The sequence below is a fragment of the Gobius niger genome, assembly GCF_951799975.1.
Source record: "Gobius niger genome assembly, chromosome: 8".
In the NCBI taxonomy this organism is placed as follows: domain Eukaryota; kingdom Metazoa; phylum Chordata; class Actinopteri; order Gobiiformes; family Gobiidae; genus Gobius; species Gobius niger.
Genome location: NC_136859.1, coordinates 13,325,730 through 13,351,111, shown reverse-complemented (window position 1 = coordinate 13,351,111; position 25,382 = coordinate 13,325,730). Strand labels below are relative to the sequence as shown.

The 25,382-nt window shown below is 42.3% G+C and overlaps 1 protein-coding gene across 1 annotated transcript in view; it reads right to left on the bottom strand.

The window, feature by feature from the left end:
* efna4 (ephrin A4) overlaps positions 1-25,382 on the bottom strand; it is a 56,783-nt gene that overhangs the window by 18,184 nt on the left and 13,217 nt on the right. Inside the window, exon 2 of the mRNA XM_079560948.1 lies at positions 1,873-2,171. Coding sequence (XP_079417074.1) covers positions 1,873-2,171 — 299 coding nt within the window. The remainder of the gene's footprint in view (positions 1-1,872; positions 2,172-25,382) is intronic.

The following is a 25,382-nucleotide window of genomic DNA, read 5'->3' as shown; positions in this document are numbered from 1 at the left end:
TTCTTCGACTATGTATTTATATATCGTACGTTTCTCCACACACTTTTTTTCCACTGATCAATGTTATTTTTGCCAACTCACAACACCTGGCACGGCTTCCCACCTCTGCTCCCCTGCAAAAAAAGTTTGAGGAAAAACAAGTCGACACATTTTACCGCCTCCCTCTTCCTGTGTGTTTCCCTTTCTCCCCAATTCAGAGGTGTAAAATAAATATGAGCAGCACAACTCTCAGAATTGTGGTTGAAAAATATGCTGCAAGCCAAAGAGTAGACTGTGACCAAACAGTCCTGGAGAGGGGTGAGGGGGGGGGGGGGGGGGGGGGGGGGGGTAGATCTAAAACACAATGTAATTTTTATTCATAAAGTTTTGAAACCTTTCCAAGATAACATTTTCTGGCCAGTGGATTTTTTACTGTAAATACATAAAGTGTATGGGTGAAGTATATTAAGCTATCCTCGGATCTCAAACAATGATAAATAAGGAACGCTGCAATAGCCATTAGCAATGCAACTCTAAACACTGACACACTTAAATGGGCAAAAGTCCTCCAAATGGCATTAATAATGAGTAAAGGTCCTGGGACAACCCATAATAGGATGTTTGAGCAGCCAAAAAAGGCTCTTCAGTTAGTTATTTCCCAGATTTTACATTGCTGGGTCTCACAATTAAAGTGAGAGTCTGTAAGAATGCAATTACCGAAAGAGAGAGAGAGAGAGGTTTCAAAAGTAAACCATCACCCCTCTCTCTGCTGATTGGACCTGGAATCCACCCTTGGTTCACAAAATGAGAAAGATAAAGACATTTAAAAAGTAAACAATCAAGTTCCCGCCCCCTTCCCTCCTGATTGGACTTGACATTGGTCAAAGTTATTGCACCGGGGATTTTGATTGGTTGCAGAGATCAGCAAAGGGCGGGACTTAACAAAAAAACGTAATTATTTAATATTACTTACATTTCAGACAAATTGCATGTTTGGGAAATGATATGCAATCTATTACATTTTTAAACATTTAAACTTACAGAATCATGCTTTTTCAGGTGTTTAGTGACAGGTTCGTTATTTTACATTTTGTTTATTTAAGGGGCTAGATGCAAGTTAGTCATTTAATACTCGCGCATGAGGCACTTCGGACCGAAGTAACACCTTTTTGAGTGACAGTGCAGGATTCTAGAGGCAGGTGTGGTGAACAGGTCTGGGCTCATTCTACACCTTAGGACATCGTTGGACCATGTAGGGGGAGGAAACTCTGTATAGTCCCTTTAATGCTACAGTATGTTGCTCGAAATGGCTCATTCACAATGTTCCTTTCTTGGTTTTCGGTATGACATGTGTTGCCCCTTTAAGACTTTACCCCCTTCGCTCCACATAACAACAAACCTCCGCTGCTTCTCTGGCTCCGTGGATGTAGCAACTATCGGACATCAGGGTTAGTAACAACAGGGTAGAGCGTGTTCTTCTCTAGCAGCGACTAGGAGTAAGTTGCGTTCCGAATTGTAAGTCTGGGCGGGACGTATGGACTGTGCCTGGTGATGTAGGAGCCATAAACAAACTGGGTGACAATCCACTAATAATATAATATAATTACTCAAACATACGCTAATGACTTAAAACACAACTGTGGGTATTTTTATGATGCAAACATTTTAGCATGGCCCCTTTAAAAGTGTGTCCTTGTTAAATGTGTTTGTTAGATGTAGGAAATGTTTTCATTTAGTGTTATACCTCCCTTGACATTACAGTCTGGCCCTGTTCTTTATCTCAGTGCACCAGTTGGCACTATGCTGTTACCAGTATAAAAATGACCCTGCACTCCCGCCCTTAATAATGAGCCTCTAACTCCCTCTCCGACGACCCCTGGTGAACATACTCACAGCTGTAGTAGTAGTGGTGTCCTGGCAGGAACTCAAAGCCCAGAGAGAAGGGTGTGAAGCGTTGGATCTTCTCGGAAAAGCGCACTGGTCCAAAGGGGGCGAAGGGGGTGTTGCACTCCCACCTCTTGATGGCCCCTCTGGTCTCCACACAGCCCTGGAAAGAGGGCTGCCCGATGAGGTACAGGGCCAGAGTCTCGGGCTGCTGGGACCCCCCAGTCCCCTGGTCGGGATAATGAGGGCAGTAGATGTCCAGGTAGTCGTTCTGGTTCACTTGGATGGACAATTCGCCGGACGTCAATCTGAAAGACAGGGATTTTATCAGCATACAGCATTCGGATGTGCAGGGATTTATATTCATATCATATTTATTTATTCATTATGTTTACATCTTTGTTTTGATTCACATCACATCACAAGACTGAAACAATAAGTCGGGACACTGCAGTTGATCACAAAACTAAATGAGAACCTTTCTTGTAAATTGTCAATTTAAGCGAAAACTGTATTGCCTGTTGAGGCTTATATATTTATGAGTTTAGTTTGTTGATACAGGAGCTACAATACTGTATAATAAACTGTATAAACTAATTTGATCTTTGAATAATTCAAATATTTGCTTTTTTAGGGAGAAAGTCATATCATCATCTCTGAGTGTAGTACTTTTTGTACACTTTACATATATTACCATTAACCTCTTCAGCCCTGCGATGAGTGCATTTTCTCCAGTTCAGCTTTACCCAAATCTATAAGGTCACAGCCTATAGGCCAGTGTAATGCCTCATTTGAAAGCTAAGACCTACACAATCATACACTCATCTAAATGGATCTTTTTCCTCACGTTGTCACATTTATTATATTTTTTTCAATTTTTGTTGGGTTTTCATCACATTTTTGCCACATTTTCATCACTTTTTTGTTGCTCTTGTATCACTCTTTTGTTCACTTTTCTGTCGCTATTTTGTTGTATTTTCATCTTTGTTTCTGTCTCATTTTTGTTGGTATTTTTTCAAGAAGCTTTTAGATTTGGGTAAAGCCAAACTGGAGGAATTGTGCTTGGTTTAGGAGAGGATGAAGAGGTTAAAAGGTACTTAAGAAATCTGCTCTGAATAGATCACACCTCACTGTGATTGGTTGATACACCTGTCACTCATCAGAGCCTGACGAGGTTGCCAGGTTGCCAGATCTGCAGCACAAAAGTGTCTAAAGCAGAGCCCGGAATCAAGAACAAACTCAATCTATTTTCTTTACATGTTTGAGCATGTGATTAATTATAATTTGCATTTATGGGACAACTATTGGACTTCTGGCACTAACAGCAGAGACAACGTCAACATGACATGCAAATATTAAAATAACACAGCAGGTACAAGTAAAATCAAGTACTTCTCGCCCATGAACAGGCAGGTCTTCAGTCACACAGGAAAATGACCCTGGACAAGAGCTTTACAACAGAGAATTTGCACAGAGAACTTTAGACACTTAGACACAACTTCAAGTCAGCGAAACTATCAGGACTAACAACTTGTAGGGGCGACAGAGTGACACCAGGTCCCACAGAATGACTAAAGACAAACGACTGCAGGGGGAAAGAAAAAAAAAAGGAAGCAGGTTAAGGCCAAAAGATGACGTTCAAAAAGTTGCATGAACAGGTGAAAAAAAAAAAAAAAAGTGCAGAAAAGAAGGAAAGTAAAGCGTTTTAATTAGTGACCCCTGAGAGTCCTGTGCCGACACGCGGAGAAGAAGAAGAGACGTGATTTAATTGGGCTCTGCCTGGTTTGAGAATGAAGAGAGAGGGTGGAGGACTGGGGCCGCGGTTCAGGTCCGTCAGCGGGAGGCGGAACAGAGAGGTGACAGAGGGGGGGAGGGAGGGCAGCTGGGAGTCAGTGGAGGGGAACCAGGGGGAGCAGAGGGGAAGAAGTGCCGAGTGGTCTTGAAGTTAAGTAGACAGACAGGAGAAGAAGAAGAAGAAGAAGTGCTGGGAATTATACTAAGAAATTTAACATAGCGCTTCCGGTCATTTGTCATTCCAATTTAGTGCACCGTAGCAAATGTAAAACAACTTTTTGTCTTGAATTTCACATGGTTAGTATCATCTCTAATGTCCATCCCTGAAGCAATTCCTAATTAATGTCATGTACCCAAGCAGAGAACTTGAGGAAAAGTAACTTTCTTTCTCAATTTACAACTGAAGTGAAACAAATTAGAGGCTTATGTGAGCTTTTTATTTCCAAGACATGTTTTGTCAGCGTGTGGAATTTATTTCATCATTTCCGTGCAGTCTTGGCTTTGCAGAAATAATGCACTTTATAGGACAAAAAAAATGCTGGATGAAAATCAAGTCTCCGTTGAGTGTTATGTCGAAGATGTATTCAGCTTTAAATGTGGATGTATGAAAAGGTGATACAAAAATAGCAAGCAAACATAAATATGAATGTGACAAGCCGAGAAAAATTCCGCAAAGTTTGAAACAAAGTGATACATAGAGCACATTTTTGGGAGGTGAACCTGAGTGCTCCTACAAGAGACACATAATGTAGCAGAAAGGATGCAGCCAACTGTGCGCTTGTGTGCCGGGGGAATGAGGGGGCACCCCAGAGGCAGGACTCTCCCCAGACGCTTCCTGCTCAATAGTCACAGCGCTGAATTGTCGATCTGTCAAGCCGACAGGACGGTATCGATCGCCACCTCCAGCCCGGGACACACACGCACACACCTGGATCAATTTGTGTGAAAAGTGTGCGATGCCGCATCCGATTGCTCTATTACCCGCGCCAGGGCTAATTACAGCTGAACAAAAGATCAAGATAGTCCAGTTACAGGGACAAGAGGAAGAACACAGTGGCTCTTCTGCTTCTGTCCGCTCTTCCTGTGTCTGTGCTGAGGATTTTGAGTCAGGGGAAGTAGGTGTGTGAGTTAGGGATGCAGGAAAACAGCTAGTAATTCAGACCTCTACAAACCTGTCCTAAAAGGGATGTGATTCTTGTATCAGCGTAGTCTTTTTTTTAGTATTCTATTATGTAAATGCTTCTGGATGTGAAACATATACATCTCTAAGCTCCAAATCGCAATGCTTGTCTGAAAAATTACAATTACAAATGCTTCCAAAATTATTGACATGTAGTTTATATGTGTGACAATAGATATGGCTTTATTATGGCTGGGTATAAAATGGGGGGGAAATTTGGAAAAATTGACAATTGGACAAAATTAAAAAAGAGGACATGGGGAAAAAAAAGAAACAAATTTCGAAAAAACTTGGGAAAAAACTTTGGGAAACGTGGGAACATTTTGGAAATTTTAGGTAAAATGTGGGAAATTTTAGGGCAAAATTGGGAAAACCTTTGGAAAAATTGGGGGGGGGTAAAACGGAGAAAAAATTAGGAAAAATTGGGAAAGTGTTCAGCCATTTTGTTGTTAAAGCAGGTTTCCTGGTTGTTTCACCACGAATAAACGATACAAACGTGAAATCAATTAAATGGAAGGAAAAGTCATAAACTAACATTGTTTTATGGTTCTATGTACGGTAAATGTCGGTCACATTCTGTTCCGTCGAAGCTACACCTGGTTTCTTCTCACAACTATGTCTCTCAAGGTTGGAAACATACCTCGCCAAGCTGAGACTAGTACACACAAGCGCCATAGTATATCAAAGCAAGGTTCTGTGCCAAAAACAGGACAGGCAAGATAAGGCTGAGTAATGTATTGAAAATGTTTTACCGTATTGACAGATACAGAGAGCAAGTAAAAAAAAAAAACTGAGGGAAAGTATTGTGCTGCAGGGTCTTCATAAACAGATTGGCAACTACTGCAGTAGAGCGACCCAGGAAGAACTCAAAAGTACACTTTGCTGCAATAAATACAGACGGCATCTCTGAATATGGTCATGTTTCAAGCAGTTGAGGGGGAAAAACAGAGAAAAACTAAACTTTCTCTAATATACTTCCTTCCCCCTCAGCAAGGCCACGCCCCCTTGTATTTAGTATCTATCCTAAGCCCAGACAAAACGGGGGGAGTATAAAGATATTGCATTTTAACTCATGGAAATCAATCTGATCAAAAATAACATGATTTAACTCTAACCCTCCTCACAAGTTAAAAATAGGTCTTACTACTACTATAGGCTGTAGAACTATCGATTAAAAAACTCAAAGACGATGTCGATCAGGATTCGATTATAATTGCCCAGCTCTATCAGAAACTTGTCTTAGACTTTTGCATAGCCATTTCTCTCTCTCGCTCTCTCTTTCTTTCTCCATCCCTCCCTCATCAGTTTTGCCCCGAACCCTTCCTCTCACGGTCCTCCGCCACATGCACGAGTCAGCAATTACACAAGCATGTGCGCCACTCATGTCAAGCTGTCAACTCCTCTTCCATCCCTCCATCCCCTGCTCCTCCTTGGCCCAGTCTAAAGACCTGTCCTAATGAAACTCAGCTTCCTATAACCTCCTCACACTGACAGTGCGGGGAGATCGGGCAGGGTGATGATGACGAGGAGGGCACGGCCAATCAGAGCCGGAGAGCTGCAGACGAGTAAAAAACGATTGGTGGGTTCGAGAGGCAAGGTCAAGACGCGTGGTCGTGCGGCGGGGCTTGTTATCAATATTTAAACAGTCCACGCTTCTCACTATATGGTGTAAGTGTGAGGTATATTGCTTTTAAATGTTAAGTAGGTCACTGGGTTGAAAATACTTTTGAAAATAACAAAGATTTGGAGACATTTGGCAGTGAGAAGTGGAAATGGAAAAAGAATCCATAGATGCTTGTTCACAAATTTTGTCTTCAATTTAAGACAATTGGCTAAATGGTTGAGAGAGATTGAGAGCCTTTAAAGCAGTATTAAGTAACTTGTTAACCTTATTAAATCCTTCCCGTAGTCCCTCTAGGGATAATACAAGAGTTAATGGGATGATTGGGGGTCTTTCATCTCCCCCTGGTGACTCTGGACAGAAAACCACAATTGCAACTTCGCTGCTTAAGAGTCTGAGGCGCCAATACACACTAATGGAATCACAGAAGAAGCTAACAGGCTAACGGGCAAAGCCAACAGCGGGCTAGCGCCACTTAAACACTATTTACAGCCAAGTTTGGGTGAAAAAAATAATCTCCATGGTGTATTTGGATGTATAATATCGCTCTGTCTTTTCTATCAGCGTAGTATTTACTCTCACGGACAATTTATGAGTAAAAAACCACAACATGCTACACACCTGCAGTGGCACTTATTTGGGGCATGAGTTACTTAGTAACTTAGTAAACCAAGAAATCAACACAAGTTAACAACATTTAAAGCTGGTATTATGCTTTCCAGGTATTTTGTGACAATTTCACACATCTTGATCACCATGTTATATTGTGTTGGTTAGAAAATTGTATATTGATCAAAGACAACTCAAAAGTTTCTGGTTCGGCATATGAGCTGAAAATCCCCCAGTAGCAGCTCCGGTGGATGTTTCTGCCTGTCGTTACTCCAAGCAGAGCTGAGCTGACTACGGGGCAGGGGCTGGGCAGGAGGTAAGGACAGCGCTTCCTGGTTACGTAGGGCCACAGGAGGAGCTCGGGGTAAACTGGAGGATCACTGTATGAGCAGGCACCAGGGCGACATCTGCTGTGGAAGATTACACCAATGTGCATAATGTGACACAACTCTAGGCATCTGAAGTTAGTCATAGAAACTTTGTTTCTTATCACTTTGAGCAATTACATGAAAAAAAATGAAAATCCAACTGGTCCTGGTCCGTGTAAATATATTAGTACTATATGTATGAGAGGAGATAATGACATGCAGGGGTTTGACTGTGGCACAGACCTTTGATCTTTTAATATGAGAGAATAATTAACGGAGCAACAATCCCTCCACAGCTTCGGGAATACAGAGCACATACAGACCGGGTAGGGCACTCGCACACTGCTCTGCATACTGAGGAGCACACTACAGACGCTCAACACATGCAAACAGCAAACACTTTACTGTGCTGCAAATGCTAATCATATGCTACTGTATGCATCCCAATGGATGTATGGTATAACTGCTTATATTGTGGGTAACAAGGTTTATGAGGACATGGGATTGAAGAAGTAGTAGGTAGTTCGTAGCAGTAACTTAGTTACATTGAATTAAAGAAATTGTACTATCTATCTATCTATCTATCTATCTATCTATCTATCTATCTATCTATCTATCTATCTATCTATCTATCTATCTATCTATCTATCTATCTATCTATCTATCTATCTATCTATCTATCTATCTATCTATCTATCTATCCATCTATCTATCTATCCATCTATCTACCAATACCACCAAAGACTAAAGTACAAAGAAGTAAACCAAAAACGAAATCATACGGTAAAACAAAAAACAAAAATGACTATACTTGTACCAACAAGACTGACTTTTTATTTAGCTTTTGTTCATTGTCTTCTGTTGCAACTACTCATCAGTTCATCAGTGCCTGGAGAACTGGAAGATTTGCTGACCTTTTCGCAAAAACAACAGAAAAAAGGACTGTATTAGGAAATGAAAAGGTCGAATATAATGAAATCTAACTTTAGTTTTGTGCGTTATGTCTCAGATCTCTTCGGCTAGAGATAGACAGGGACAATATACTGAAGTAAAGTTTTTTCCGAGGATGAGTAATTCCCTAAAATCAAATTGCAGAGTGCTTAAACAACGCACATGATTATCTCTAAAAGTATTCCAAATGACAAATTGGTGTGGAGTACTTTAACAAGATCAAAAACTCCCCAAACTTCCTGACAAAAGCAGCCCAAAGACATGGAACAGGTGAAAATCCTGACAGCCCTGTTTTCCTCTTCAGATCTCCAAAGCCTCGCTGACCCCTGCTCCCGTGGGTTACGCCATTTTCAGAGCGAGAGAATCACACTTCCCGGCTGAGCCCAAGCGAGGAAACACGGCTTTAGATCTTCCCCAATTCCACATGATAGGATTGAGCATAGCTTAAATCCTTTTGTTCAACTATTCTGACCACGAACAGGACCTTGCATGTAAAACAGAATTGAGGGCACAGGCTAAACCCCCCCGTTCGCCACACGCCCACGGTACATCACGCTGCTCACAGAGACCAAACATCAGTGTTGTGTCTATAACCTAGAAGCCTTAATACGCCACAAACAGCGACTTCACCCCCCACCCATGGCCATCTGGAGACCCCCTGCCAGCACCGCCTTAAAACCAGCTGGTCAAAACATACCCCCCCAAAACTGTAGCCCAAAGACCCTCCAAAAACAGGCTATGGTTTTGGTATGACGGGCCGCCCAGTGCTGCTCACAGAGGGGGACCGGGGCTTAAGGGAGACAAGCTGTTATGAGCTCTTCCTGTTTGCGATATATGCCGACAACGCAAGTGCGAATCAGCTTCCTTCAAGGTCAGCGGACTATCTGTCGCCAACTCCTAATCTACAACAGCAGAAGATATGTGAACTTTACGCTACTTTTCTGTTGTTCATTTTATCTTCCGTGTGATGTGGTTTTCCTGATGGAAAACCTCTGAATTCAAAATATCTTGTGAGTGTGAGCTTTCAAGCTGTGCCTGTGCTGTGCCTGTTGCAAGAGTTTTTATTAAAGAGGATACATGCTGTCCATAGATGGTAAAACATGGTAAAAACAATCCTCCAGCCAGCCAACAACCAAGCTCAAAACCTAGAGCACTGCGGTCGCCAACTGCTCCTGACAGTGGAAGAATGGGGACAAAGAGGTTAACAATTAACCAAAACCACTTTGTGATGAGTGTGATCTATGATTTGTCAACTCACCGTTCCCACCCAAGGCACAAAGTTGTACAAATAGGCTTCAGTCAATCAAGAGAGGATGGCGTGAAAGGACAGGATCTGGTGAAGGTTAGGCACAAAAAACATCCCTAAAGGGATTTACTGTGGCTCAAAACTGCTGGAAATGTCTGCTTCGTCCTTGTTACAGAATTAACAATGGTGTTCGAGAGGATCGATAAAGAATAGGCAGCAGTCTTGTGTCTTATACAGGAGATGTTTATTTACCATCGGTGCGGGACCCGGAGACATGAACTCGAGACATTGCGCTAGTTCATTCAAGTCTGTCCATCTTCCACAGAAAAGGAATGAATACCCTCTCGAGCGTCATAGATACGACAGAGATGGTACGACTTTACAGCTTGACCCAGAATGATAAATAGCTATTTAATGTTATCCTTTAACAGTCCTAAAAGAAATGCTGTCCGATGTTCAAGGTGCCCAAAAACTCATCCAAATATGAAAAAAATGACCCCAAACTTGCAACTTCTAATGAAAAGTGAAGAACAGATCCACCACCACCACACCAGGACAAAACAATATGTTCCAAAGGATACCAACAATGTCAAATTTTGCATTGCAGCTTATGTAGAAACCATAGGCTCGTTGTGGCGGTGCCTAAGGGGTTCTTGGATTTAATTCCCAAAGATGGTCTCGTTTTTTCCTTACAGGTCTCCTCAGCAGCTTTGAAGGATGGGTCAAACACAGAAGACAAGTTTCCCTTCGGGGACAGTGAAGTATATCTTAACCTTAGCCCTATAGCCACAATGTGTCCATATGAATTTGGTATAAACAGAGGACTGTGGCTATATCCGAAGTGATTTGTTGCACCTCTTTCTCTCTTTTCCCTGGAGGCTGCATTAAATGACCAGCAGGCTCGGAGTCGGGCCATCCAGACCGCTCCACTCAAACTGAACACATCAGCAGGCTGCCTCCCGTTCGCTCCATTTACACACATGCACGCTGCTCTGGGCCACTAGCGATTCCCAGCCGCAGGTAAAGACAGAGACTATTTTCTGCCTGTTATCGCCCAGGAATCCACAATAAATGGGGGTGTCTTTGGGTCCGTTTTGTGGGGCTCAGCAGCTGGCCATCACAACTGAGGAAAATTGCCCTATTCTCGCCCCGAGCGCCGATCAGTATGGAATAAAACAACAATCCGTCTGAACTATTTTGATGTGGATATAGGTTTGCGCACACCCCTTGTAGTTCATTTGTGTGTAGGTATAAGAGTGCAGGGAATGGGCCTTCCAGTGGTTTCTCTGAGAGGTATGAAATTACAATGTAATTTGAATGGCAAAAGAGGGTTTTATTCTGGCTTGTGTTGCAATGAAGCGGCATTTGCTTTTACCAGTGCAGCCCTAAATATAAACAAACTGTACAGTATATAACGTGGCATACCTGAAAGAGCGTTCCTGAAAGCGGGAACGACACAATAATCAACTTTTGACACTTGAGGAATCCAATCAAGCGAAGTCTAGCAAATGATAGCTTTATTTGGACGGATGCCCAGGTGGAAAGTGTGATTTGCAGAGGTGAAAAAGTGTTACAGTGCGCAGTATGTTGAGCAGAAGGTGTGTGAGGTCAGAGCAGAGGCGCAACAACCAATTCAAAACCCAAAGCCGTAACCCCATCCGTCCATCGGCTCGCTTCACCCTATGCACTTCTTTAGCCTCAACCTCAGCATAATGAGAGCTCTCCGAGTAAATGTAGGCTGCATCGCGGACACATAAACTTAAATGTGGCGCTCCCTGACAAAGATGGAGGGACAAGCAACGGCATCACTCAAACTACTTACGAAATCCATCAATGAGCACGTCCACCAAGTGGCAGTTATGCTGATCCTCTGTGTCAACATCATTTGTCTGTGGAGTTTATGTGCTCTCTATCTGGGCTGTTGGGGCCTGCACTTCGACACACACACACACACACAAGCGCACACTGGGCAAATTATAGGGTGAGGGCAAATAATGTGAACTTTGGAGTAAACAGAGGTTAGGCACGTTGGGTTTGTGCCAACACTGTGGAGCAGAAAGCCGTACTGTACCATTTAAAAACTGGTTTTATTCGCTGACCTGACCATGAACTCACAACTAAGATGGGCTGGCCGTTAAACACATGGTGCAGTGCTATTATTTTTATAACAACTGGCTTGCTTTGCTAATCATAAAAACTGAAGCTCAGTTCCAAAGGCCCCAGCGACACAGGTTGCATTCAGACTTTCACATTGGTAATTAAACGTGACTTGTATCTGACAAATGTCTCCAAAGTGACCACACAAGGAGAACAAGAAGAAGAGGACACAATACAGTTCACACTGCGTTTGCCCAAGTAAACACGGATAGTACCGTGGAACTGGTATTGCTACGGTTGTTGTGAGCATTTTCACGACTTAATCGTTTTAAGAAGAAGGAAAGGCAGTTTTTGAGCCGGTACAGAGAAACGTCCAGTTGTGGAGTCTCGCAGTGGGATAGTGAGGTGAGTGGAGAACTTGTAGTTTTTCCCTCTCTGCTCCTTTTTACAATTTCTACAGATTCATAGATTGGATGAATGCGACCTGACCGTTCAGACTTAAGTTGCAAAAGATCGGATATGTCTCGGATTTAGGACCACGTTTCGAAGTGGCCTGGGTCACGTTTGAAAGAAAATCTCATCCATGTTGTTTACACTGTCATGAAGTATCAGATACAGGTTGCATTGACCTGCAAGCTGAATTCTTGCTGTATTTGAGAGTTCACACACAAACACACGAGATCCATTTTGTGCCGCTCTCACCGATCTGTTTGAATATGAACCAGAAGTGGTTTGGACGAAACGAAACTCGATTAGAAACTAAATAACAAAAAAGAGAAAAAAAAAAAACACGAGATACTACTTTCACAACTTTAACATATTTTACAAACAAACAAAACATTTTTCAAAACTAAATAATATGCGTGCTTGATCCAATCATCAACTGCTCCAAAAGTGCATCCTCTCCCTGAACGCTTTAAGCTGGTGTGATCCCAGATTGATATCAATGCTAATGTTATTGGCACTGTAATATCAATCTGACTCCTGCCAGGTTAAGGTTGTTTATGGGCCAGGAAAAAAAAAGTTGTAATTAGTTCGCTTTAGGCTGCAGTCTGAATGTAGTTTAAGCTGAATTGTAGTAAGGAAATTGAAATAGAAATTGTTACATCGGAGGGAAATCTAGCAAAATGGGAGGCAGATTAAAGGCTGTGGGGAAAAAATAGAGATAGTATTCGAAAACATGTGCAGTGGGATTATCCTCCAATGAAAGCTGGGTCAAATGCACAGGACAAAACTCTCCATAACGGCGACTCTAACCACCACATTTCTTTGCTAAATGCCCTTCTTCTGCTGGACCACGATATGGCAGCATTATCACTTGGTCTCAACTTTACTTAAAACACTTATCCCCCTCAGCGAGACTCACCTGTGTAAGTGGGTTACGGAGGACATTCGAGCAGCAGACGCACATTTGCAAAGATTTCTCTGTGGTGAAAAGGGCGCGCGCAAAGAAAACAGACTTAGCCAATAAATCAGACCGGGCCTTAAGAATCCATCATTGACTAAGTGGGTCATACTTCTGACGCTGTAGTCGCTGTTTCCACCCGCACTGCTGGAGTGTGAAGGTCAGCCACTGGACCATGTGAATAATTAAGTTATTGGTATCACTGTCCTTGTGTCTGTCAGCGGTGGAACGATGCAGACTCTTCCGCTACATTCTTGCTCTGGATTACAAATAAAGTATGTTGGATTGAGGTTTAGATGCACTGTGAGTGACCTGTTTGTGACACGCTGCAGGTGATTCTAAATAAAGTACCGATCAGAAACATAAATAAAATGGCATATTCCGTCTCTTCTTTGCAACAAGAGCAGAATTCTCCGCAGTTTTCCAAATCTGCGTTGGAGTATATTAGTGTACACTTTTTTTTACTTATAATATATCATTAACACCACATTATTCATAGCCCTCTTGTGCACTTCGGCAAGTCTCTAGTCACTGTTCCGAAGTCTGAAAAACTACAAGCCTGAGAAATGCATTTGAGGGCAGGATAAAGTTATATTTCTTGAAACTTAATAACAACAGAGAGTCCCAGAGCGAGAGCAGAAGTTACAGTGTGTCCATTTTAACCATGCCAGAGATGTCCAGACTAATACCGCTGGCCCGACTGAATAATTTACGCGAGTGAGAGGGAGTAGATGGATGTGGGGTCAGAAGCAAATAGAGGCTTGAAAGTCTACCCCTTGAACTCATTTGAAAAACTTCCAATTCCTCGACTGCCTTTCTTCCTTTCTTTCTTTCAGCCCACCCTCAGAAGGTCTCATTTCCTCCCCCTCTGTCTCCGTCCTGCGGCGGTCCTCACACCTCCTCATCCCCCCCCCCCCCCCGTCTCTGTCTCTCTGTTTATCTAAGCACTTTCACGGTCACTGCTTTGGAATCCCCGGAGACTAAACTGGCCCTTCCCTCCCTTCTCAGTCACTTCACTTGTTTTTTTTTCTCCCCCTTCTTCTTCTTCTTCTTCTTCTTCTTCTCCTTTTCCTCTCGATCCACCGCTACCACTTTACCCCGGCTCCATCTTTCTCCGTCACAAGCGTTCAGATTCATATCGCTGCGTGCTCATCTCCAGTCGGAAAGTTCTCCCTCGTTCCCCCCAGGGTGAAGCCGTGTTGTCCTGTTCTAGTCACGCACAGCTGCCCCTGGCCCCTCCCTTACCCGCTCTCCTCCTCGCGGCGGGACGGGCGCATCACCCCGGAGAGGCTGCACACTCGGACTCGTCGCATTACGACCCACAGAGTAAAAAAAATGATATATGTACTTTACTCACAAATTATAGGATGTGAGTAATTGTCAGCTTCTGGAGCTAATTTAAGGTTTTTGGACACAATTTAAGGCCACGAAATTCATCACAATCAAATCGAAATTGTAACTTTTATCGTCGTAACTCTCAAACTTTATGAGGTCTTATGCTGTGTAAAAGTTATTCAATCTGTTGTTCAGGCCTCTTTCTAATCTTTATACTTTATAATAACTACACCTGATTTAGCCTTAATAAAGGATGAATCAACAACTTAATTCATCATGAACAAGTCATTAGTTGTATTATTAGTAACTACTACAGTTAATGCCTAACTCATAATGAACTGTTCATGATTAATTAAGTGTTAATTCATCATTTATTAAAGAACAACTAACCCCAAAATCAACTTTTTTTTCTAGCTAAGTTGTATAAATGGGTATCTTATAGTGTTGTCTACGTGTATCTGTCACTATTTTAACAATTTAGTGCAAATTTGTTGAAATCCTGTCTTTGTGTCCCAAACCGTCTGTGTGGCGCCATCTGCAGCGAACTGTCGGTACTGCATTTGATTTTTTGAATTCGGCACCCAATTAGCGGAGGGGAGAGAGATGATGTCAGGAGGCGAGAGATGATGTCACGGGCCCTGCCGCTCTGGGGTATAAAAGGGCTCAGTCTCGCTCACGCCCCCGTAGCGAGTTGGAGTTGGAATAGCGAGAGAATATTTTCATCGATTGTCAGGTTTGCGATTAGTTATCATAGCATTTAGGTAGATTTTATTAGGATAGCTTGTTTATTATAGATAATTGTATAGTTTTAGTAGTGTTAGTTGTTGAATATTGTAGTTGTAATCACTAGTTGCTTTTATTGTTAGATTAGTTTGCTCAATTTAGCTTAGGGCGTTTGTTAGTATTGTTTTTAGTGGTCTATCGTGTATAATTTAATTGTTAGTTGTTAATTGTACTGTGTTAGGATGGGGAGGAAGTGTAGTGTAGTGGGGTGCCACAGTTCTGTAGGTTTGCACAGGTTTCCGCAGAACTTAGAAATTAGGCGCCAGTGGACGCGCGCAATTGGCTTGGGGGAAAACTGCGAACTCCCTGCTCAGGCTGGAGTTTGCAAAGACCATTTTACGCGCGATTCCTTCGCCAACTTCATGGAGGTTGAACTGGGCTATGCTAGTCTTCTCCGTTTGAAGAGCGAGGCCGTCCCCACCCTTGCTCTTCCACGACTGAGCCTTAGCCCACCGACACTGCTGCCCCGCCAACAGAACGATTTCGGGCGCCAATGTGAGGTGAGTGAGAAAAATAATGATGATTTACCCATTTTGGATTTGGTAATAATTGCAATGATTGTAGCTGCTGTAAAAAGAGGCACTTGGTTCACTCTGTCCCGGTCATTTCTGTCAGTAGTAGCTACTTTGCTCACAGATTGAGTCATGTACAGTATATAGAATTTTGATGTGCACGTCAGAATAGATCGTTATTGTAGTGTCTCAAACAAATTCGCCGTTTTGGCCTCTGATAATACCAATCACATGAGTCGTGTAGATATGTTGAAAAAATATGGCGTGTAAATAGACTCTGCAGCGTCAGCTCCAGGCGACGTGTCCCGCACTCGCTCACTTTGGCTGAGGAACAGCAGCCACCGGTTATAAGCGCGTCTACTCGCTGCCCGGGGCAGCCTGCTAATGTATCCGTCTGCAAAGTTACGCCAACACTGTGCGCAAATGTGCACGAGTCTGAGCACCAAACTAATCTAAGTTTTACATGACTGTAGCTTTTGACAGTAGAGCATCTACAAGCTAGCCTGTAAAGCTAACGTATAGCTAGAACGTACTCCCGTTTGATGCTCGACTGCGGTCAGTGAGGAGAGGGCTGACCACTCCAGGTGGACCGTGTGGTCAGTGAGGAGAGGGCTGACCACTCCAGGTGGACCGTGTGGTCAGTGAGGAGAGGGCTGACCACTCCAGGTGGACCGTGTGGTCAGTGAGGAGAGGGCTGACCACTCCAGGTGGACCGTGTGGTCAGTGAGGAGAGGGCTGACCACTCCAGGTGGACCGTGTGGTCAGTGAGGAGAGGGCTGACCTCTCCAGGTGGACCATGTGGTCATTGGGCGCTCACAGATGTGAGCTGTTCTTACGTGCTTTCAGAATCAGTATAGTTGTTATTGCCATTGTTGTTGAACAGGTTCACAAAGTAGGATCAATTCTGCTAATTATGTTCATGTTGACAAGTTTTCTGAAGTGAACCAAAGTTTACACCTATTTGGACGCAGCTATTCAAAATGCCAAACCATTTGGAAGTTTTTAGTAGCTACTGTAGCCATCATGAACCTGATACAAATATTTGGTTTATCTGCTATAGGGTGGCATATTCTAAAGTATATTGTAGGTTGTTTTCCTATAAATCATCAATACAAGTTTACAATCTATGTGCATGTCACGTGTGTGTACACTTTATGAATATTATTTATTTTTGTGTTTTCAGCCAAAAGTGAGCAGAGAAATTGGTTGCCAGACTGATCCAGTCATTACATGGCATGCAAGTGTCCAGGCCAATGTGAAGCCGAGCAGGCGAAGCAAAGGTGATCTCTATTTATCCTTTATACAGTACTGTCATTTTATGTATAAAACAGTCACCACTTTTGTTTGTTTTATATAGTTAGACACAAGTTGTGTAATTACTGCCATTTTAAACGTGTTTATTTTGTTTGTGTTTTGTACAGCTACTCAAGCCCGGACCGCTTACACAAGCGTCGGTTGTGGGACTGAGGACCTGATGGAAATCCCTCTTCCTGACAGTCCCAGAGCAGCCTCTACACCTTTAAAAAGGAGAAGGTGTGAGGTGTCTGCGTCTGACCCCAGCTTCCACATCGATGACAGTGCCAGCACTGTGAACTGTTCAAGGTAAAAAGAAAAGAGTTTTAATTGAAAAAATATATACAGCGTCCTGGTTTTTTGAGGAATGAAATATCCTTTCTTTTATATAGCATTCCTGCTGAAGTCCCTCCACACAAGGACAAAAAATATATTGTTCATGAGGACCAACTGCTGGAGCTGTTCAGGCCATGTCCTGTCTGCACTGGTCGCTGTGCTGTGGACACGATCACAGTCGGCACACTGCTTCGGGTCACTCAACAGTGTCCTCGCTGTGAGTTCTCCAGTCAGTGGTCCAGTCAGCCCATGGTGAACAACATCCCAGCTGGAAACCTACAGCTCTGTGCTGCTGTGCTGTTCACCGGCTCATCGTTTAGTCAGATTTCAAAGGTACTGCAAAAACATTTGATTTTTCCATATATTATCCAATGATAACAGATGTTTTAATTTTATAGTTCTTGGGGGCCTTCAATATTCAGGGACTGTCAGAGCAGTGCTTCTACAGGCATCAGGCAAAGCTCCTCATCCCTACGGTAAACTGGCAGTGGAAGCTGGAGCAGGAGGACCTCATCAGGGAGGCTCTTGAAAGCGGCTCTGTTACACTGGGCGGGGACATGCGGGCAGATTCACCTGGTAAATACATTTCATAAACATTTATCTGAAGTATTAATAAAAGTCAGCTAATGTATAACTTGCATTCATGTAGGACATTCAGCCAAGTATGGCAGTTACACCATGATGAATCTAACGTGTAACAAAGTCATTGACATCCAGCTAGTCCAGGTAAAACATTACAATAAAAACATAACTATGTAATTTGGGATAACTGTGCATTATGATAGAATTCTTTATTCTTATTTTTTTTGTCTTATTAGAGCAATGAGGTTGGAAACAGCGTGCGCATGGAGAAGGAGGGCTTTGTGCGGAGTCTGACTATGCTGGAAGAGAGGGGTGTCAATGTGGAGGCCATTGTGACGGACCGACACACCGGCGTGCAAAAGTTTTTACGGGAGGAAAGAAAGGAAATCAGTCACTACTTTGACCCATGGCACATGGGAAAGGGTATGCATTTTGGTTATGCTGTGTAATATTATGGTTATTGTGCATTTAGTAAATATATATTTTAATACCTAGGAATTGGGAAGAAAGTGGATGAGCTGGGAAAGAGAAAGAGCACCCAGGACGCTGGCCAGTGGAGGAAAAGCCTTGTAAACCACCTCTATTGGTCAGCTTCTACGTCCTCCTCGGGACAAGAGGCTGTCGCCAAGTGGACTTCTGTGGCGAACCACATGCAGAATGTCCACACGCATGACAACGTCCTGTTCCCTCAGTGCCTCCATGGGCCTCTGGTTGGGGAAGGGTCAAGAGTGTGGCTCAAACCAAGTAAGTATAGCAAGCAATACTGGCCCTTTGGCCATTGTATTTTATGGATTTAATAGATTTCAGGCTAGCATTGCCATTGTAAATGTCATTCTTTAAAATGCTTTACTCTGTAGGTACAGCAGCGTGTGAGAGACTCACAGACATTCTTTTGGCCCCACGCTTTGTCAAGGATGTAGAAAAAATTAGTCCGGTGTACCACACATCAACCCTTGAGGCTTTCCACAGTCTGATTATCAGATTCTCCCCTAAAAGTGTGGGCTTCTCCTTCAAAGGAATGTTTGCTCGGTAATACCTACAGAAAGTATTACAAATGTTTATGTTCTGTGTATATATATATATGTAAACATACTTTTTTCCCCAGGTTGCAAGTTGCTGCATTGCATTACAATGAGAATGCAAATAGGTCTCACGCAACGACGGTAGAGGGTGTGCTTAGGTATGCTATTGTGTACCCAAAGTACAAACACGGAGACTACACTGTGAGAGCCCTGAAGACAAAACCTACCTCATGTATGTCACATTTATAAAATGAGTTCAACGCTTTTAAGTCAGCGAGGACAAACGTTTTTTTCCTTGTTTACAGTCTATATCGACAAGCTGATGGCACTGCTCTTTGACAGTGTGGTGGAGGATCCTCTCCTGTATCAGGAGCATTCAGAAAAAGTCCCTGTGCCTGAACCACTCTGTGCACAATATGAGAGGCCAGACAAACAGGACGCTGTGAGCAGGCACAGGTCCAGATTCTTCAAGAAGACATAAGGTGACCAACGCACCTGTACTGCATACAGATTTGAAGAAAGTTTGCACTTGGTCATTTTGTATGGCAAATAAATTACGTAGATTATAGAGCTAGCTTATAGAGCTAAACTATAGTGCTAACCATTAACCAAAGTCCAATGTGTATTTTTGTCATGTAATTGTGTAATTTTGCCTGTGATTTAATTTTATATATCATGTAACAATATATATATATTTTTTTGTCTTTGTTGGGTGTCCCAGGATCGGAAAAAAATGATGCGCTGGGCAAGAAAAGGTGAACGGAGGAAATGACGAGGTGGAAGAAAAGCATTGTGAACCATCTATATGAACCATCTCTACTGGTCACCATCAAAGTCCTCCTCAGGTGATGAAGCTGTGGCTGAGTGGACATCTGGGCATCACTACATTCAGAATGTCCACGGTAAACCCCCTGTTCCCTCGCTGTCTTCACAGGCCTTTGGTTGGGGATGATGCAAGAGTGTGGCCAATATCAAGTATGTGTAATTACAACTAGTCCTCCCAATATCTAATTTATATTGATGTATTTACACTTCACATATCAATTTATTATTCTATGTAATTCTTCATAATTCTATATAGGCATAGCAGCATGCAAGAGACTCTTACTCTTTTGTTAACACCACGTTTTTTGAAAGATTAAGCTAAAATAAGCCCACAATACCACACTTCGCATATTGAGGCATTCCATAGTCTGATTCTCTCACAATAGTCTGGGCTTCTTATTCAAAGGAATGCTGGCCAGGTAATGAATCCTAGAGGTTCAACAAATATTCACTAGAGTTATTTTAGCACTTTGAAATGTTTAGAAAATAATACATAGATACTGCATATTAATGTTTATTTGTGAAATTTTAGGGTGCAGGTTGGTGCCTTGAATTATGATTAAAAAAGGCAAATCGTCATATGCTGCTGTATGCCATAGTGTATCCAAAATTCAAGCGTGGAGACTACACAGTGAGAGCCATGAAGACCAGAGCTACCTCAGGTATGTCACATTAAAAACAACACAACCAATGCTTTTACAAGGACAAATGTTTTGTGCTTTGTTTACAGTCTACTTTGACCAACTAATGGCCCTGCTGTTTGAAAGTGTGGTCGAGGATCCTCTCCCATATCAGGAGCACACAAAGTACCTGTGCCTGAACCACTCTGTGCCCATTGGACAACGTAATAGATTAAAATCAATGTTTCATGCAAGATTTAATTGTGGGCAGTGAAAAAAAAATGAAGCCTGTATATGTTCTGTCAGATATGTCACAGGAAGGTATATGCAGCACCACTTTCTGTTTCTAGAAGCTGAAAACTTACTGCATGTATATTTTTATTACAGTTGGTATTGTATAACATAACCAGTCAACTTTGTCTGTTCAATTTGTTTATTGCACACATCTATGTAGGCCAAGTGAGTGGCACATGCAGCTCAACCTCAAGTGAAATGTGAGCTGTCTGATGTAAGTTTGTAGTAAGTTTTACCAAAGAAATTGTGCTACAATAGGGAAATTGCACTGTTGTAAGAGCCAGAAGTGCAGAATCAAGTAAGAAAACTGGTACAAAACAAGATCTATAATATTTCAATATTCAACTAAAACAGCATACATATAAATACTTCATTATAGTCTTTACTCTACAGTGTCATCATTCAGTGGTAGTTTAGTGTATGTGTTAACGTTGGTTAAACCTTTAATTCACTAAATTTAGTTATAGAAATTACTTCAGGCTATTTACTTAGGGCTAACTGGCTCTTTGGGTTCACAATGTTAGAGTCAAGCCTTTAGAGAAACATAACCTGAAAGATTATTTCACATCTTCAATGGCAAACCAAAAACAATTTCAAAAAGACAGTGTTCTTGCTCAATAATACAGGCCTACATATATTTATTTATGTGATATGTTTTGTGCACTTTGCTATAATAAAAATCTTTGTAACACAAATAGCCACGTCTCTCTATCACACACTCTGCTGAGGACACTGAGATACATCTCCCATGTTCACGTAGACCACAGCAAAAGTCTACATCTAAAATAGATCGGTAAATTCTGAAGCAGCCAGTTACGTTAGCTGCGATGCTAACGTCGATCGAGCTCAATGCTAAGCTGCTAGCTTTGTAAATGACAGAGGAATAAATGACCCAGCGCCTCAGGTACAAGGCCGCTGTCTGCCACGATGCCCCCCCTGTGTAGAGAGAGCTGTAGATCTGTCCCAGTGGAACATGTTGCTAAATAAGTTAGCTCGCTGGAACTCCATGCTCCCATGCTCGGACTTTGTTTACGAGGAGCGGTGCAGCGTCGAAGCCTCAAGCCTGTCAATCACAGACCCAGGCCCCTCCCACCCCTCACCCCTCCCGCGTGCCCCTTAGTCCTCCAGGCAACGCCCCCTTTCTGTTGAGATTTTCAAATCTGAGGCTCTGGCGCTGAGGCTCTGAAGGAGGGGTTAGTAGTTCTTTAAGGCTAAATAAGGTGCAGTTATTGTAAAGTGTTACAGTTAAATGTCAGTTTTCTCTTAACCTCTTACCGCCTGAACGAAGCGCTTTTTCTTCAGTTCACCTTTACCCAAATCTAAAAACGTATTGATTGGAGAGCAACAGTGCCTCATTTAGAAGCCCTACCAAACTTTTTCCTCACATTTTTTTTGTGTTTATGTTGCTTTTTCATGCTTTTTTGTTGTTGTTTTTTGGTCAGGTTTTTGCCATGTTTTTGTTGCGTTATTGTTGCTTCTGCGGCACATTTTTTGTCACATTTTTGAAGCAGTTTTTTTGCTGCTTTTTCATTGCTTTTCTTGTCTCTTTTATGTCTCTTTATGTTGCTTTTTCATCACGTTTTGTCGCATTTGTGTTGCTTCTCCGTCACGTTGTTTGTCACATTTTTGAAGCGTTTATGTCGTGATTTCGTCTCTTTATGTGTCACTTTTTCGGCCCTTTTTGCTGCTTTTTCATATCTCTTTATGACGCTTTTTCATCACGTTTTCACCATGTTTTGCCACATTTTTGTTGCTTCTCTGGCACATCTTTCTGTCGCTCTTTTGTCACTTTTTAGTTGTGTGATGTTCTTTTAAAGCTTTTAGATTTGGGTCAGGCCAAACTGGAGAAAATGCGCTCAGTTCAGGTGGGGGTTAAGAGGTTAAATATTAATGTGTGTTTGAATGTGGATGTGATGGATGTGAATGTGAACTGAATGTTGACTTTTAAAACATAATATACTTACACATAACATCTGTCACCTCACTGTCATCTGTCTCAACTCTGTGTATTTAACTAAACCTCTGGGGCGTTTTTTTTTGTTTTGTTTTCCAGCAATTAGTGACATTTGGGCGCAGCACCGTTCAGTGCACTTGTTCAATCTATATACTGTATGCCCAGATGGGGTCATATTGAGTGCATGGGCTTATTTATAGATTCTGTGTAATTTTCTTCCCTTGTATTCGGCTTTTCCAAGGTCATCACAGCAAGTTATTGATTCACACATTGATTTGACATATTTTATTCCAGATGCGCTTCCGGATAACACTTTTTTTTTTATGGCACAAAGTTTAGAAAGGACTCGTGGCTGGTTGTGGAGACTTCTGTGGGACAGTTTTATTCCAAAACACAGTCATTCTGATCGCACATAGGCCTTTTTGAAACGTGTTTATGCAGACTCTGGCAGAAGTAGCACTTAAATGAAACTGGCTTGTGACCCCCAAGACTTGCACCTAATAAAAAAAATTTAAGTTGTAACCTTGAAATAGGGCTTCTCGATTATACAAAAAATAATAATCAGGATTATTTTAGTAATAATTGAAATCACGATTATTGAAACGATTATTGGTTGCCTTGGACAGTTAAAAAAAAGTCAGCATTATATTATCACGTTTCTAAACTAATCCTCTATTGAGACATCCCTGTCTCACCTGCCCCCTGCTGGCCAGCCATCACACCTGCCCAAGCAAACCAAGTGCGTGGCCTGATGACATCATCACACAGCGCTGTTTGTTTATGTCGGACCAAAAGCACTTGCCATTAGCACGTGAAATGTGGAGGGAACAAAAACAATCATCCCAGAGGCATGAAATAATACAAGCTTGTTTTGAGCTGCGTTTGTGAGATCTGCTCCTGAAGAAGAGTTTTAGACTTTTCCATAACAACCAGCCCTTGGCAAAGGATATAGAGGCTTCTAAACTTCGGTTCTCCTTTCAGCAAAAGGTGAGCACTTCTCAGTAGCGTTATCTCAAGAGCTGCGTATAAAAAATATTATTATTATATCATTATTTCCATGACAAATACAACAGTTCATCACGTTACGTTTGTAGTTCAGCCGCAGGACGGACTTTCTGTGCTTTGGATGGACAAGCAGGAGGGCCTCCTTAATGATCTTTTTTTCTCAATTCTGCATTAATTGCACAGGCCAGCCTTGAATGTTACAATATCAAGTGAGGCTTTCCAAAAGGATTAGTCGAAATCCTTTCCTACATAACTACATACCTTTCAAAATGTAGAGAACAGAAAACTGCCTGCTGCTCTTACTCACTAAGCAAATACAAATAAAATAGGACTATTCTACCACACTTTGGAGTGTTATGCCTTGCGGCCGGATGCCCCTGACTTTTCTTGGAGAGGCCACGCTGCGGACTTCTTCCACAACTCTAATGAAAGGTTAGGACACAATGTGAGGGGAAGAAGGAGTTGCGGACGGAGGGAGGCAGGGAGGGAGGAAGGAAGGATGTGGCGAGGGTCAAGGGCTGGACGCACACACCAGTCCCCACACTTCATATAGTCTACAGCCGCAGCGACAGGGATTATCTGCTTCATTTGGGATTAAACATGACTGGCCATGACTTAAAGTAATGAACCACAATGACCCAATATTAAAAGATTAACAGCCAGGAGGAGTGCTTTGTGTCAGAGGAAGGATTTATTTATTTCCCCCTGCAACCGCAAAGTAAGCAAACCCGACCATAAAAAGGAACGACAAAAAAATGTTTCAAGACAATTTTCTACAAGGGAAGCATCTTATATGTAAAGAAAAAACGCAGCTACTCAGGGCTTTCTTTGACTTGCATGACCGGGCATTTGTCACTAGGTGTATTTTTGGGAGAACACGCAGATTAAAGCTACACAATCAGAAAGACGCAGCGGTGCCGGAGAATAACTCCATTTGGGCCTGAATACGAGAGCAATGAGATTCATGAGTTCTGCAGATACAAGGACACAGCTATGGAGATTTGGGACCTGTTGTCCCCCTTCATTTTACAGGTAGCAAACATGGATGGAGAGTACAAGCACATGAACACGGTGCACTGGGCGAGAAAGGGATAGTGGAGGAAGTAAAAAGTAATTTTGAACCTATTTCTGTAAAGCTATGGCTCCTACTGTTCATGCGACTTTTGCCAGACATTCAAACAAGATCTACAGGGGTGCAAAAGGGTGCATTACAACCTCATTTTGAAATGTTTGCACCCTCAGTTTTAATGGCATCCCAATGTATTTTAATGGCGAGAAACTCTATTTGCATCCTTTTGAAACTCGAATGCACCCTCAGTCAATTTGTTCTGAAGTGCTGCGTTCAAATGTATTTACCAAGCGTTTGCTCGTATGCAAAGCGAGTAGCACGTGCAAAAGTGGATCAGCAGCAGAGTCATTTATGCATTTTTTTAGTCACGTAGCCAGGCCTGTCACAATAACAAATTTGAAGTTTGATATATTGAGGCAGAAAAGTATCGCGATGAACGATATTATTGACTCTAACGATACTCGATACTCTCTCTCAGGCAGAAAAATGACGAGCCCAAAAATGTATTGTTTATCTGTTATTTATTGAACGATAGTCGATATAGTAATTACCGTGACAGCCCTACCGAGCGCATTTTCTCCTGCCTCGCTTTACCCAAATCTAAAAAATTCTCGATGC